This window comes from Leptomonas pyrrhocoris (genome assembly GCF_001293395.1).
Source record: "Leptomonas pyrrhocoris isolate H10 chromosome Unknown, whole genome shotgun sequence".
Lineage (NCBI taxonomy): Eukaryota > Euglenozoa > Kinetoplastea > Trypanosomatida > Trypanosomatidae > Leptomonas > Leptomonas pyrrhocoris.
The window spans coordinates 222,505-238,175 of record NW_015438390.1 but is presented as its reverse complement, the minus strand read 5'-3'; the positions used below and the strand labels follow the sequence as shown (position 1 = coordinate 238,175).

Here is a 15,671-nt window from a genome sequence, read left to right as displayed (position 1 = left end):
CATCCAGCGGAATGCGAAAAACAACAACAACACCGTGTAACAGCAACAGCAACACGAATCATAGCCAAAGCTATTATTACTTTTTAAGAATGAGATAATGTAGAAACATTATAAAGGGGGTGCTCCATCGTGAGGCAGCAGCAGCAGCGGCAGCGGAAGAGTTCATGCTGCACTTCGGGAAAACAAACAGCAGAATCAGCAACGCATTGTCTCTACGTACAACCGTCAAGACGCGTGTATATGGCCGGGTGCGCGTCTTCCCTTTCCAGGTCTGTACGTGCGGTTTCGCGTACTCCACGGCGTAGCAGCGATGCGTAGGTACCGCAAACATAAACATAAATATGAAAATACAAACAAACACATCCACAGTTTTGTGGCCACAATTACGAGTACTCCGGCGAGGAGGTCCGCAGAAAGAACACGAGAAAGGCGAAGAGGTAGAAGGTCTGGAATTCGCGGAAGGCCACCACCATGTAGTAATCCTCTGGCTGGAAAAAGGAGAAGGCAAAGGCGATGTGCAGGACGTACCACACCAGCAGCATGCCAAAGGGGACCCACATGCGCCGATAGCGCAGGTACACATCCATCGCGGGGAGAACAACGCTGGGGTAGTCGAGGCGGGGTGGCGGTGCGAGGGCAATCGGCGGTGGTGGCTGCGGCGGGGGGTCGGATGTGAGTCCGTTGCCCCGCCGAGCTGCTGCGGATGCTTCTACGGCGGAGGAGAGGGATGAGGCCCGAGGAGCACCACCACCGCCACCGCCGCCTCGACCTTTATAAGCCCCTCCGTTGTCACCGCTCGTGTCACGGCGGTGACCGTCGTGCAGCTGCTGCCGTCGATGACGGCGTAGCTGCCGTTCCTGCAGCCGTCGCTGCCGCTGCACGGCGGCTGCGTCAGCCGGTATGACGCTCCGCGAGAGCCACAACATGAGCAACAGCATCCGCAGGACGTTGTGCAGCCGACAGACGAGTTCGAGGGCGATGCGGGCATACGTGACCGAGTTACACCGCGCCGTGTTCGCTGCTTTGGCGTACTTGTTCGCCGTGAGCGCGAGGTTGTAGCCGTCGGTGTCGCAGGTGGCCTGGAAGATGTACACGGTGAACATTCCAATTGTGGCGAGGCAGACAATCACGATTTGGTTCGTCGGGAGCGGGTACGTGAAGGCGAGTCCCCAACCCATCCCAATCAGCATCTCCACCGGTATGACCAGCGTGTCGACCGTAATCGCGAAGATGACGGAGACAACGAAGAGGGAGTAGTTCGAGGTGACCCCGCCAATGGAGAAGCCCGCCATCAAGGAGTACTTGGCGGAGTAGAGGATACACAGCAGCACCTTCAGCGCCATCAGAACCAACAGCAGCCATTGCAGCGGCGCGTACATGATCAAGATGTAGCTCTCGCGCCACCACCGTTCCATCGGTGCGATCACCGTGCACGTCAGCCCGGCGTACACGGCGTAGCCGAGTGCGGCGATCGCGTGGAGACAACGTTGGTGCACCGGTCGACGACGGCGTAGCTCACTCCTGCGGTGATGACGATGATGATGCGGGTGATGATGACTGCTACCGTCATCGTGGCTGTTCGCTGCGGGGTTCGCCACAACAGCCCAGCAGCACAGCAGCGTAAACAAATCCGCTGGTTTGCTGCGCCGTGTCCGCGCCAAGGAAGCAGCCGAAGAGGAAGAGGAGTTAGAGGGAGAAGGGGAGCGTCGCTGTCGTTGACGTCGGTGTCGACCACAGCGGCTGTGCCGGTGATGATGAGGGGCTCCGTGCGCACCGCCACTTGCATCCCCCGCTGACGCGCTGTCCGCATCATCGCTGCTCGTCAGCGGCGTTGCACGAGGTCGCCGAAAGCCGTCGAGGTCGGAGTAGAGAGAGGAGTAATCGTTGCTGCTGCTGCTGCTACTACTACTGCTGCTACGAGTGCTGGTGCTGGTGCTGTCCTCGTCATCTCCGTCTTCACTGCTGCTGCTGTTGTTGATCGCCACGTCGTCGGACGAGGGGGCCGAGGCGTTGGAATACAGAGAGTGCAGCGACGACATTTCTGCTTCGGCACCTCCGCTGTCCTGCGCCGTCGCCTTCACTTTCTTCGTTGTCGGGCTGCCCTTCTCGCTGCGTGTGCGCTGCCCGCCACTGTTGCCGTCGTTGTTTTCTTCCTCCTTGCTGTTGATGGGTTCATCGGAGTCGTCGTGGTGCTTTGCAGATGGCGTACTCGACGTTCCTTTGTGCTGCCTGGGCGATTTGTGCGCCGTCTTTCCACCGCTGCTGCCGCTGACGCCGCCGTTCGCCTCTCCCCCTGCTCCTCCCTTTTCCGCTGTGTCGGGTGATGCGGCGCGGTGCCGGCGAAAGCGGTGCCGTCGGTGGCGACGAGCGTGATCGCTCTTCACCCCCGCGGCGTGCGCCCCCTGCACCTTCGCCGCGTCCTTCTCCTTCAGCTCCCGCTCGCGCCACCGCCGCCGCCGCTTCCCGCACGGGACGATCAGGAACAGGAAAGTCCCTGCCAGAATCGCGTAGCACACGAGGAAGAGGAAGTAGATGATGGAGATGTAGTAGTTCTGGCCACTGCCGATGCGGTCGTGCGGGTTGGTGAAGGTGATACGAACGGTAAAGGAGAGCGGCACACCGGAGCACTGCGCGACGACCACCACGGCGCGCGCGGCGGGGTAGCGGTGGCGCAGCGTCACGTTCGTCTGCAACCAGTCGCCAGAGGTGCCGAGGCTCCAGGACGAGGCTTGGGCCAGCAGGGCGTTGAGCGAGACGGTGTACAGCGCCGGCGCCGCACAAACCCGCGCGGGGTCGATGGCTAAGTTGTAGCCAAGAGACTCGTACGCGTCCTCGCGCGCGTTGACAACGTCCTCCATCGTGACGTCCCCATCCTCTGTTGCTGCAGTGGTGGTGGTGGCGGAGTCGTGCCTTGTCCGCCGGAGGCGTTGGAACGCTGTTGAGTAGCTGCGTTTCCGTGCGGCGCCATCCGCGTAGGCCTCGAGCAGGGACGCCGCGCTCACCCACGCATCCGCCGCCGAGCTCGGCGGGTGACTCAGCTGGTACCATACATCGTAGCTGATCACCTTCAGCACAAGAGACGACGACAGCTGGAGGTAATTGGCGGTGAGGAGCGTGCTGATCGGGACGGGCGGCAGCAGCTTGGCGGGTGGAGGCAGATAACGTGCACAGGACGCAAAGGAGGAGTCCGAATAGGCAGAGGAGACCGGCCCTTGTGGTGGTGCGTCTTGTAGCTCCACAGCGGTGTGGCGCCGGGCACCCACGAGGCGCTCGCCTGCTTGTCGCTCCCACACACTCTTCATCGTCTGTGCTGAACCGCCGGTCGTGTCCGTTGGCGTTCCGGCGGATCGTGCGGTATTGACGCGTCCGTCCGGCTGGGGCGACTGCCGCCGCCGCTGTGCTGCTGTTGCTGCTGCTGCTGTCGGTGTTGCTGCCGTCATCCCTCCAGCTCCCATGCGTGATAAGGATGAAGTCTGCTGTGGCGTACGCATGGCCATCAGCACCGGCGCGTTCAGCAGGCAGTGCAGGCGAGGCTGGTTCCAATAAAAGAAGGTCGTCTTGGACGAGATGTTGGGGTACACCTCGTCCTCACCAGAAGCGGTGGTCTTGTGAAGCGGCGCTGCTGTTGTGCTGGTTGCTGTCGCGAAGAAAGCGTCGGAGGTCTGCGTCCCGTCATCGACCATTCGGACAGCGTCCGTGTGGCTGTCCCGTGTGTCGTCCGCGCGGGAGCTTGATTTCGTCGGTGCAACCGTTGTTGTGGTTGTTGTGGTGGTAGAGGTGGTGGTAGTACCGAGAGCGGCCGCGACAATCGGCGCCGTTGGCGGGTCAAGACGGAAGCCCTCCACGTAGGCCTGAAAGGAGTTGTACGCGTACGCCGGGGCGACGCCGGAGCCGACTTCGACGACAATGGTGCAGCCCGTCAGCATGTAAAAGAACTCCTCCGTCGTAAGGACCTCGTAGTAGGCGCTAAGGCCGTTGCGGGGTCCTTTGAACACGCTGGAGAAGTGCGCCTCCTCCTCCTCCTCCTCCGCGGCGGCGGCGGCGTTGACGGACGCAGACGGCATTGCTCGTTGGGCATTTAAATCATTCCATCGAGCCGTCACGTTCGCCGAGGCAAACAGCGTCTCTTTCCTCGCTGACAACACTACCGCCTCCTCTTCCTTTTCTCGTACACGACCCACGTGCGACCTCGTTTCAGCTCCTACTGGTGCTTCAAAGATGAGGATGAAGTACAAGTCGTAGAAGGGGCAGGTGTTCACGAAGTTTTCCCGCGTGGCGGAGTTGATGTCATCGAAGCTCGACGGGCACGTCGAGGGCGTGAAGGCGGTGGTGGAGAAAGAAAGCGCCGCGCCGAAGGGCGTTGCGTGGGCGAAGAGAAGAGGCAGCCGTGGCGCGAGACAACACCAGCGCGGCAGCACGGCGGACACGAAGAGGAGAACCACGTAAAAAAATAACCAATTGAGAAGCACGGCGAGACGTGCACCGGAGAAGCGGACGCCACCTCGCTTTTTTGGCTGCCGATCGGCGGTGTACGACGTGCTTGAGGCCATAAGAGGACTGTGCGTGTCGTCGCCCCCCTGCCTCCTCGTGGCGCTGAGGTGGTGCTGTGGACACGTTGCCGAAGAGGAACATCGCAAGGATGGCGCGTCGCCTGTGGGGCAGGCGCCCTCGCCCTCCTGCGCCGTCGTACGAGGCATGCCGCTGTCCATAGATTTACGAACCGCACAAAGGATGCGGAGTGGGGCGGGGGGTATCCGTGTGGAGGTGAGGTACGCGCTAAGCGTAAAGGTCAAGAGCACTTGCCTGAACTGGCAGGCTCCTTTCTTTTATTTACGTTGGATGCGATAAGTAATATCGGAAAAGAGAGGAAGAAGAGAGAGTAAAAGAACGGAAAGATTGATCGACCCTTCTGTCTTGTGCTTGCTTCTTTCGGGGTAGTGCTGGCTGTGCTCCACGCTCCTTCCTTCGTACTCGTCAGCAAGTCGCGGAGCCAACAAACACAAAATCGGTAAAGCAACGCCGATGAATGCCGCCTCGCAAGGAGGACGGAGAGGAAGAGCAGCAGCGAACTTTCTATCCTAAAAAAAAAAAGAAAGGTCACGACATTGCTCCTCCGCGAATACGCCTAACGCAACACCCTTCTCGAATAAAGGAGGAGGCGGCGGCCGTACGCCAAGGGGAAAGAGAGAGAAAGAAAGGCCCATGTTTGCAGCAACTCTCCTTTTGAATTTCGTTTTTTCTTGTTTTCATTCTCTTTTTAAAGGGCAGCTTTTTGTTCCATACAACCTCTCGACAACGCAATGGCGACAGAGGAGAGGAGAGAGGAGGAGGCGAGCGCACATCCGTCTGGCCACCAGTGGGGTGAAACCTTCGAAAACGAAAACACATCAATATAAATATATATATATATATATAACTAACACAGAGTGAGAAGTCGAATGATCGACGAAAACGCACCTGCACTCGCGGTGTCGCAAGTGGGTCTGGACCGGGCGGGGGGGGGGAAAGAGCAGAGGTGTGACGCGGCACACCCGACCCGTCGCGCCTCTACTGCTTCATTGCGCTCTGCATAATCCAAATAGCCATAATAGTAATAAACAACAACATCGAGGAGCCGCACCTCTCCCCCCCCCTCCTCTCTCTCACACATACAAACGGGTTTCCACCGCCTTATTGCTCCGAGTACTGATGCGCCGTACCCTCCAACCGCTTCATGTCGGCCACCTTCCGCACCGCTTTGTTGAAGTCATCGTTCTCAACGTAATCGCGCCCCGCGCGGATGGCGAACATGCCGGCCTCGGTGCACACGTTACGCAGATCCGCCCCGTTAAACCCCTCCGACAGCTTCACGACGCCGTCAAAGTCGATGTCTCCCTTCTTCGTGATCTTCGCGGAGTGAATGCGCAGGATATCAAGCCGACCGGCCTCGTTCGGTAGGCTGATCTCAATCTTGCGATCGAGCCGCCCGGGCCGCATCAGCGCGGGGTCGAGCGTGTCAGGCCGGTTCGTTGCCATAATCACCTTCACCTTGCCCAGCTTGTCGAAGCCGTCCATCTGGTTCAGCAGCTCCATCAGCGTCCGCTGAATCTCGCGATCGGACGAGGAGCCCTCGATACGCTTGCTGCCGATCGCGTCCACCTCATCGATAAAGATGATGCACGGCTCGTGCTCGCGCGCGTAGGCGAACATCTCCCGAATGACGCGCGCGGACTCGCCGATGTACTTGTCGACAATGGACGACGCAACAATCTTCAGAAACGCTGCATCGACATTCGCGGCGATCGCCTTGGCGAGCAGCGTCTTGCCGGTGCCCGGCGGGCCGAACAGCAGCACCCCCTTCGGTGCCGCAATGCCCACCCGTGAAAACAACTCCGGATTCGTCAAGGGCAGCTCTACCACTTCACGCATCTCGCGCATCTGGTGCTGCAGGCCGCCGATGTCCTGGAAGGAGATGTCCTTGTCGCTCGACATGTACTGCATGCTGTACACCTGCGGATCGACCTCGCGCGGCAGCACCTTCACGATGGTGAAGGTTGTGATCTCCAGCGCCACGCGCGCGCCAAACTTCAGCTTCTTCGGATCAATGCTCTTGCGGTAGCCGACGAGGTGGCGTGCCCCGCTGACACTCTTGACGATATAGCGCTCCTCATCCACACGCTTCAGCACCTCGCCGACGTAGTGACCGATGCTGAGCAGGGCGTTGATGCTGTCTTCCACCTTGTCGAGCTCTCGCTTCTGCTGGCGGATGTCGTCGTTCACCTTCTTCAGGCGCGCCTGGGTCACGTTGCGCTCCACCGTTTTCTTGATGGCCTCGTTCCGCAGCGTCTCGCGCTCCGGGTCCAGCACGGTGTTCGACTGCATAACTCACAAGAAGAGGTCTTTTCCTCTTTTCTTCGGCGGGCCGGCGGGTCTCGTGACGCTTCAGTTTTTTTTCGTTCCTCAGCAAAAACACGAACGGAGGAGCAGCGGCAACGGCGTGAAGGCGGAACAAATTGAAGAGACAAAGCGGTGCGGTACAACGTCTAGTACTTCTTAAAGAAAGAAAGAAAAAAACAGGAGGTATATATATATATATATATATAGGCTGGTGGATGAAATGCTGTTCGTATAGACGTGCAAGAGGTGTGTGTGTGTGTGTGTGTGCGTGGGCGGAGGGAGGTCGTCGTGTGCTGACAAGAAATACCTGTCCTGCTGCTTCTGCCTTCTCCGCGGGAATCAACAACGGCAACGGCAAGAAGGGATGAATAACAATAATAATAGAAAAAAACAGGAATGCTGACAATAATACTAACAACAGTTTAATAGCGCCTCCCTTGGAAGTCGGAGCACAACACACGTTCTTTTTCTTCTTCATTCCCCACAGTGGAGAAGTTTGAGCGAGGGAAGGGAGAATCAGCAACGATGAGCAATCACGAAGGGCGAGGAAAGGGAAAAGACGAGGACGCGAAAGTGTGGCACAGGAAGAAGGCTCTTCTACATACATAGATCTACTCTGTTCTCGCACACATGCTCGTGTGCGTGGCGGCGCGTTGACGTCTCTTGCGTCCGTCGTACACAACGGCAGCGCAGATACTTAAAACACTCCACGTGCCGGCGCTGCGGACAGCTGTCGCCTCGCAGCGCATACCGCGAGCAACAGGAGAAAAAGCAAGAAAGCAAACAATCAGCAAAGAACAACAACACCAATAAAGAAGGCGGTCGTCAACGAGCGAGAGCAAGCGCCTCACGGAGCGCCCATACTGTTATGGCTACTATTAACTTCTGTTTTGTTATGGATTTATTTATAATATATATATATATATGTGTGTGTGTGTGTGTGTGTGTGAACTCAAAGCGGCATGCAGCCCGAACACGGCCGTTCTGCCTTCCCCGTTTCTCTCCCTTCTCGCCCTCCTCCTTCCTTCCCTCCTCCGCCGGCGTCAGTGTACCACAACACCATGCCGACAGTCTAGGCAACGTCAACACACACACACCAGCCGTTACTCAAAGAACAACAGGACAACGCAGCCAACGAGCAGCAGCAACGCGTCCAGCCTCTCCCTTCCATCCTTATACAAGTTCCATAACAAGTGAAATCAAAACAAAACGGTAAAGCCATAGCTACTATAATCTGTGAATACACCACCGCCTTTGCAATGCGAAGCCGGTTTAAGAAAAAGAGAAAGAAAGAAGAAACAGACATAATATGAATAGGAATAGCACAGATTAACAACCGACAGACACACACACACACATACAAACGCGTGTTTAGTCGTCCACAAACTGCTGCACAAATATTGTCTCCTCCGCCACACCCGGGGCAAAGACGGCTGCCAAGTCCGCAGGTGTCCGCAGAGGCCGGTTACTCTGCGCTGCGTACACCACCTCCCACTGCACCTGCGCATACGCGGCGTCGAGCTGCTCCTGCAGCGCCGTCAGCCCCGCACGTGCGTCACCGCCTTTGCTGCTGCCGTCGTGGCCGGCGAGGGCTGCAAGCTGAGCCACCGCGTATTCATGCAGCAGCAGAGATTGCAGCACGCAGACGCCGTCCACCATGGAACACTTCCCGAGTTGTTGCAGCGTATGAGCGGCGGCGTCCGCCAGCGCGCGCAGCGCCTCGACCTCTTCCCCTTCCGATTTTGTCCCTTCCGTCGCTGATGCCGCATCATCGTCATCATCACCTGAGCTGCTTCGAGTACGTGATGGTGTGCTGGCAGAATGACTCGCGGCGGCCGCCTCGTCTTCATCTAAATCGTAGGCCCACTGACGCTGTTGCTTGGCGCGTGGTTGCGACACGTCACTGAGCAGCACCGACTCCGCCTTCACCACGAGTGCGCGCAGGTGCGGAAGTGCGATTACCTTCCACGGCGAAGACGAAGCATCCGCTTCCGCTGATGCACTTCCTTCGCCATTGCGATCCTTCACGAGGTGGCGTACCGAGCACAACGGCCCGACCGCCTCCGCCAGCGCCCGTGCCATTGGACTACCGGCAAAGACCGCCGAAATGCGCATGTTTCTGTCCACCTGAAGACCCACGGGGCCCAGCGCGCTTTCCTCTCCCACACCACCACGCCGCACCGTCACCGTGAAGCGCAACAAGGGGAACTGCCGAACGCTCAGCGTTACCGACTCAGGCGGAAGCGACGCGATCGGCGAGTGTGGGGGTGGTTGTGCCGCCGTCCACAGCTCCTGCCGCAGTTCCGCGTGATGGCGCACGTCTCTCTGGTTCACACGTTCCACAAGGTACAGATAAAAGGAGCGGGCGCGCACGTGCGCTGCGACCGCGGCTGCGTTCACCGAATCCGCGCCGTCCACTGCGGCCGATGGAGGAGTGCGACGCGCAGTGACGAGTCGAAGCGTGTCGGCGATGCGCGTCCCCTGTGACTGCTTGGCTGCAAACACGTGGAAGCTAAAAAGGCGGTTTTGTTGGACTGCTTTAAGGCGTCGTGTGCCGTGCTGCAGGCGCAGTCCCCACTTACCGCGCGTCAGATCCGTCGCGACGAGACGGTTGATGGCGAGCGTGACGCTGCTGCGGGCCAGCTGCGCCGGTGTCAGCGGACGGACCGGACAGTGCGGTGTGGCGAGGCCATCCAACAGCTCGGCATCCACCTTCACCGCGCTCGCAGTCGCTGATGAACCCAGATGCTGCTGTTGCTGTGGATCGGAAGGATGGTCGCGCTGGCTCAATCGCGATGTGCGCGTCTCTTTCGTTGTAGAGGAGGGGGAGGTCAACGCCGTTGCTGCTGTTGCTGCTGCGTCATCGACCGCGGCGGCACACAGGCGATAGCTCGAACCTTTCCTCTCCAGCGCCAGAGTTAAGAAAAACTGTTCTGGCACCTCCCCCGACTCTACGAGATCCGTCGTCGTCACGCCACTGCTGTTGCCGCGCTTCGCACGCAAAAGATTTTCATCGACCGATACTTGAAAGGCCGCCATCGCGCGCGCAGCCTCGGCTTTGTTGTGCACGGCGGTGTTGTCAATGCGCACCACGCGGTACATGTCGTTTAGCAACGGCTCCAGCTTCGGCAGCACCTCGCCAAACAGTCGCGCCGTCAGCGCCGGGTCGTTGCGGGGGAACGACGCGGCAGGCGCCAAGGACGCCACCGTCGCGTGCTCGCACTGCAGTCGCTTCTCCGCGGAGTTGGAGGCGTACATGTACTGCACCATCAACCGGGTGAAGTTTACCAGCGTCATGTCTATTCCGTCCAGCTGCAAGCCCCAGGAGCGACGCTTGTGGAGGTGTCGACGGTGCTTCGAGAGGGCGAGGGTGAGGCGGTAGGGGAGGTCCTGCAACCAACGTTGTGTCGCAGGGCTGGTGCGCTGCACGGCGGTGCGCATCGCGACTTCTACCGCGTGTCGCCGCTGCGGTGGCAGCGCCGCGGTGCTCTGCGGAATTTTGTCCGACGCGTGCGTGGTGTGCTGCAGTGCGTCCACTAGCGCAGGAGGCACGTCTTCCTTGCTCAGGTCATCCCCATTTTCCGAACCTTTCGCGAGAGGAGGGACGAGCTCAGTGTGTTCGCCGAGGAGGTCGTCCGCCATCACGGCCGCCGGCGCTGCTGTTTCGAAGGTCAGCCAGACGTCGCGCGCCTTTGACGCGTGCTGCAGCAAGGCTGCCGCTACATCGCGCTGCGTCGACACCGGCGCTTCGTTCACTCGCACCAGCGTCCACGGACACGCCTTCAGCAGCTCAGAGCCGGCAAACGTCGTCTTACCTGTTTCGCTGCTTTCCCGCGCGCGTAGTTGCAGCACGGCGGGATCGGTCGGCAGGAGGAGGACGGGGGACTGCATCAGCAAGTCGTGCAACGGCTCTGCGGACGACGCAGACCTTCTCGGGACGTCGTCCGCCGCTGCCGTCATCATCGTCGTCGTCGTCGTATGGTCGTGTTCGAAAACAGATTGCAGGAACTGCACGAGCCCGTGCGATGTGCTGCGGGCGTGTGCGTCGCCGACCGTTCCGTCCGCGTCGTTGACGGTATGGTTTGCGTGCACAGCTGCTGCTTCTGTTATCCACGATGCTGGCCACGGCGATGCCTGTGCGGCGCCCGGCAGCGACATCGCCTTCGCCTTCTCTTCCCCCTCTGCCGATTCTTCGCTTCCTTCTACCGACCCCTCCGTGACGCTCCACACCGCGCCTTCGCGGAGCAGCTGCACGTGCTCCATGCCGACTAAATGAAGGGCCTTTGTCAGGTGCACGCCCCAGCGTTGCTCATCGTTGCGACGGCGGAGGTGCAGCCGCATGCGCACAGTGCGGGTTGTTACTGCACCTGCTGCTGCTTTTGCTGTCGCAGCCGACGCGGAGGCGACGCTCCTATCGCTTGGTAGATGCGTGTCAGGTTGTGTGTCTTCTGTGATTCGATCAGTCGTGGACGCGGCACGAGCTGGCAGCGGAAGCGGTCCTGCCGTTGCCGTGATAAGGTCTCTCTGCGCGACCCCGCGATGCGCTTTATGCTGATACTCCGCACACTGCTCCTGCGTATCGTGACCGCGATTGTAGCACGTCGTGCAGTACACCGGTGCCGTGAGCAGCGGCGTCTCGGGGTCCAGCTCGCGCCGCATGCGATGCACCTTGTGCTGCAACGCGCTGTCCGCCTCTGTCTCGATGCCAGAAAGCAGGAAGTACTCCCGCAGGAGGTTCGACAACCCCGCCAGGTTGTACTCCACCACCGCGCGGATGTAGACGGTGAAGACGCGATCACCGATGTCCGCCGTGCTGGAGTGCGGAGCAGCGGGCACGAGGCCGCCTGAGAGGTACCGGTGGGCGTGGCCCAGCACGACGTAGTCCTCGGGGCGCGGAATAGAAAAGAAATCTTCCGCCAGCACGCCGGAGGTGAGACGCGCGCCGAGGGTGGTGCGCTCTAACACGTCACTCGGAGGCAGGAGATGACACGCGCCCGTGCAGCGCGACGCCGCAGAAGCCGCAGAAGGCGGAGACGACGCCCGCTGCTGCTGCTGCTGCTGCTGCTGCTGCTGCTGCTGCTGTGTCATGGCGACGGAGGCGGTGGTCGATGCTGTTGGTGCCCCTGCTGCGGCGGCCCAGCGGTCGTTTGTCAGCAAGCGCGCCGCGTCGTAGTGCAGCGCCCGCATCGGCGGTTTATCCTCCAAAATCGCGAACTCCATCTCCACCGGACGCACGATCAGCCGCCGAAAGAGCAGCGGCGACGAGTCAGCCCGCACGTCCAACAGCAGCCGCAGCTCGTCCGTCAGGCCCAGCAGCAGCTGCGGCGCGTGCATGGCACGAAGGAGGGCCAGCATGTTCGCGCGCGTCATAATCGGGTGATGGGTGTCGTCAGCCGCGAAGAGATGCTCGGGGTAGCGACCACGCAGGAAGGGAATGAAGACGTCGTCGAGCGCGGCGGCGGCGGCCTCGGCGGCGGTCGTCACGACCATCACGTGCGCCGCCTTCACCGTGACGATCCCGCGGCGGTGCACGTCGGATCGAAACGCCGGCTTGAGCACCACGTCGCCGAGGCACACCTCCCGCCCACCTTCACGCAGTCGCCGACTCGCCATCGTGTTCCACACCAGCCCCCGCAGCGCGTTCACCCAGCGACGGCGCCACACGTACGGAGTGCGCACCACCGTCGCGTGCCAGTCCCCGTTCGTCTGCACGTACGTCTTCAACACCTGCCGCACCGTCGAGTCCGTGCTGACGTGGTGGGCGTGCTGGGCGGTGGCCACGTTCGGCTGCTTTAAGAAACGCTGGAGTGGCACCGGTGCTTTGCGGCGCTGCAGCGCGTTTAGCAAGGCAGATTTGAAGAAGCCGTGCAGGACGTCGGTCGCCGCTCGGGCCAGCGAGGCTTCACGGTTGGCGCAGAAGCAGATTGCGCCGAGGGTTTGCACGGCGCGTAGGCGGTGCTCCAGCTGTTGTCGTGTACGGACGGCGGTGCTGCTGTCGCTGCTGCACACGCGGCGGAGCAGCAGTTCCGTCGCGTAGAGGGGCTGCCAGCGCGCCAGCTCACCAAAGAGCTGCTGCGAGACCGACGTCGATGACCACGATGCTGCCGTTGCGGTGTCCGAGCTGACGAGGGGGTCGCCACTATTGCTGGTACTACTGGTAGTAGTGCCGTTGCTGTTGGTGTCGCTGTCCTGCGATGGATATCGATCCGGCGACACCTCCTGAATGCTGCTTACACGGAGCACAAAGCCCGGATGACGGAGGGTGTTCAGCAGCAGGAGGTGTTCACGTCGCAGCCGGTTTTCCGCCACGGCGCACAACACGGTGGTACACGACATCTTACTGACGGCCGAGTGGGTTTGAAAGCAGCGCTGCGGCAGGCCGAAGAAGGTCGCCACGTGACCTATCGCGTTCTGCGAGGAAACGTTTTCAAGGTAGAGGTGAAAGACGAAGGCGGGCGATGTTGCACTGGAGGCTGACGCGGAAAGCGAAGACGAAGACACGGCGGCGGCGGCGGCGGCGGCGGCGGAGAGGAGGACTCCTTTCACCGGAAGGCTGGACGACGAGGCAGTCGGTGCGGGCAGCGACTCCGTAAATCCAATCACAGGCGGCGGCGCCGTATCCAAATAGCGGATCACGTCGGCGAGCGTGAGTGTGGGACGGCGGCTCTGCCGGCTGTTCGCATCTGCACGACCGGCACCGGCCCTCGTGCTATCACCTTTGTCTTCGTTCTTCTCCTGCTGCTCTTCTTCTTCTACCTGCTGCAGTGCGCGGCGCAGCGTGGGCACCAAATCGGCTGTTGTTTGCTGCCGCAGATACAGCAGAAAGCGCAGCAGCAACGCACAGTCAGCAGGCGGCAGCGGCTCGAGTTCCACCACGCCTGATGCCGGGACAAACCACGGCCGTGCCGTGCCGAACGTTATGGGCTGTGCAGCCGCATCATCCTCCGCTGCTGCATCTGGATCCACGACGTCGTCCACTGCGTGAAGGCTTTCATTGACCATCGGCGCTTGTGCAGCAGAAACGGATTCTTCCGCATTGGTTGCTGTGGTCGCGCTGCCTGCCTTGGATTCGTCCTCGTCCTCGTCCTCCTCCTGTAAGCTGGGCGACACCTGAGGAGACGCCGCTGCCAGACCGTTGGCGGAGGCCTCTGCGTCGAATGCCGCAAAGTCGGCCTCGCTCAACGCATTGTCGAGGCTCACCTCCACGTACGCCGCACCGTCGATCACTACGGTGGATGCGTCGGGGTTGGCGTGGGGTGTTGCTTGTTGCGGCGGCGGTGGAGGAGGAGGTGCGGGCTGCGGATGTGATGCAAAATAGAGGCTGCGGTCGAGCTCGTGGACCACGGCGTCGCCGTAATGAACTTCGTGCAGCGCCGGCAGCCGCGGCAGCTCCGGCACAAGTCGCTCCGTCACCCCAACCTCGAACTCCGCTTCTGCAAGACTCAGCTTGCTGCGACGGCGCTCGATCTGCTCCCGCTGCGCGTGCGTCGGGCCAGCGTGCGCGGCTGCCGTATGGTGCGCGGCCCTGAAATGGAGAGCCGAGGCGGAGTCCAGCACTGCAGGGGTGTCAGCATCCGTCAGCACCGCGGTAAACAGCGACGATGACGATGACGCGGCCACCGCACCATCCGTTGAATTTCCTTCGTTCACCTTCGCGGTGATCGGCGGTGGGGAGGTTGGAATGAGCGGCGGCAGCGGCCCCGTGCGCGTCGTCGTCGTTGCCGCGAGCAGCCGCTCCACCTCGTCGACGTCGTCCGCTGCCGCCGCCACCTCTCCCTCCTCACTGCTTCCATGCACCAGGCGGGAGGGCCGGGGTGGCTTTACTGACTTGCTGCCGCTGCCGCTGCCGCTGCGCTTTCTGCGCGACGACGATGCCGCCAACCGAATCGACGTGGTGGCCAGCGCGGCGGCGGCGGTGGTGGAGGTGCGAGCGAGCGCATAGCGCGAGGCGAACATGAAACGAAAAAAGTAATAGTAGTAAGAAGAGAAGAGAAAGATTCGCGCGGATGGCGGCGGGGGAGGCGTGCCGTCGTGGGGAATTCCCTTTCTCTTTTCCTTAACCTCGTCCTTTTGTAGTTCATAAAACACACACCCACAACAGGAAGAAATAATATATATATATAAATATATATTTCCTTATTTATTTAAACTCGTTAGTTTTCTTTCAATCGCTTTTTAACGCTTCTTTTCGTCCTCCAGAGAGAAAAAAGGAGGGGGTATTTTCGATGTAATTTCAAAGCTGCTCAGACAACTCAGACAACTCAGGAAATCACCGCGACACGTCATAAAAGGTGCGCCGACGAGGTGCCTCAAAATGAAAGGAGGAGGGAGGGCGAGAGCGGCAGCAACAACAACAACAACGAAGCGTGGAGCCTATCTTGGATATGTGAAGAAGGAGGAGGTGGGCGTGTGTGTGTGTGAGTGAAGAGGTGCGTAGAGGTAGCGGCTGTGCGTGACAAGCGTGCGCGACGCCGTTCGTAATTCGTATTATCCGTTCCAGCAGCTTCTTTTTCTTTCCTTTTTTGGGTAGCGTTGAGTTTTGATTTTTGAGGACAACACACACGCACCCGCACAAACACACACACACACAGGTGATCATAACAGCAAGAGGGAGAAAAAGATGCAGGAGGGAAGGCGGAAGAAGTGCATGAAGCCGGGAAAAACATCGACATTTTCTCTTGCTATTCTCCGCTTTGAGAAGAGATGACGGCAGATCGCACACGCTTCAGTGCGATGTCGCCAACTCCACCGTGAGAACGCGAGACAAATAAAGAAGGAGGAGAGAGAAGCGGCGC

General features: G+C 60.2%; 3 protein-coding genes across 3 annotated transcripts; all 3 read right to left on the bottom strand.

The window, feature by feature from the left end:
- Positions 1-383: 383 nt before the first annotated feature.
- ABB37_09769 (hypothetical protein) lies at positions 384-4,825 on the bottom strand (the record flags this gene model as incomplete). The annotated part of the gene is made up of 1 exon (XM_015809401.1): positions 384-4,825. Exon 1 carries the CDS (start codon positions 4,707-4,709, stop codon positions 384-386), a length of 4,326 nt encoding a protein of 1,441 aa, XP_015652076.1. The 5' UTR covers positions 4,710-4,825.
- An 845-nt stretch (positions 4,826-5,670) lies between these two features.
- ABB37_09768 (putative 26S protease regulatory subunit putativeserine peptidase Clan SJ family S16) lies at positions 5,671-7,350 on the bottom strand (the record flags this gene model as incomplete). Its single annotated transcript, XM_015809400.1, has 1 exon — positions 5,671-7,350. The coding sequence occupies exon 1, from the start codon at positions 6,859-6,861 to the stop codon at positions 5,671-5,673; it is 1,191 nt and encodes a 396-aa protein (XP_015652075.1). The 5' UTR covers positions 6,862-7,350.
- Positions 7,351-8,247: 897 nt separating this feature from the next.
- On the bottom strand, positions 8,248-15,395 carry ABB37_09767 (hypothetical protein; the record flags this gene model as incomplete). Its single annotated transcript, XM_015809399.1, has 1 exon — positions 8,248-15,395. The coding sequence occupies exon 1, from the start codon at positions 14,830-14,832 to the stop codon at positions 8,248-8,250; it is 6,585 nt and encodes a 2,194-aa protein (XP_015652074.1). The 5' UTR covers positions 14,833-15,395.
- Between the last annotated feature and the right edge of the window lie 276 nt (positions 15,396-15,671).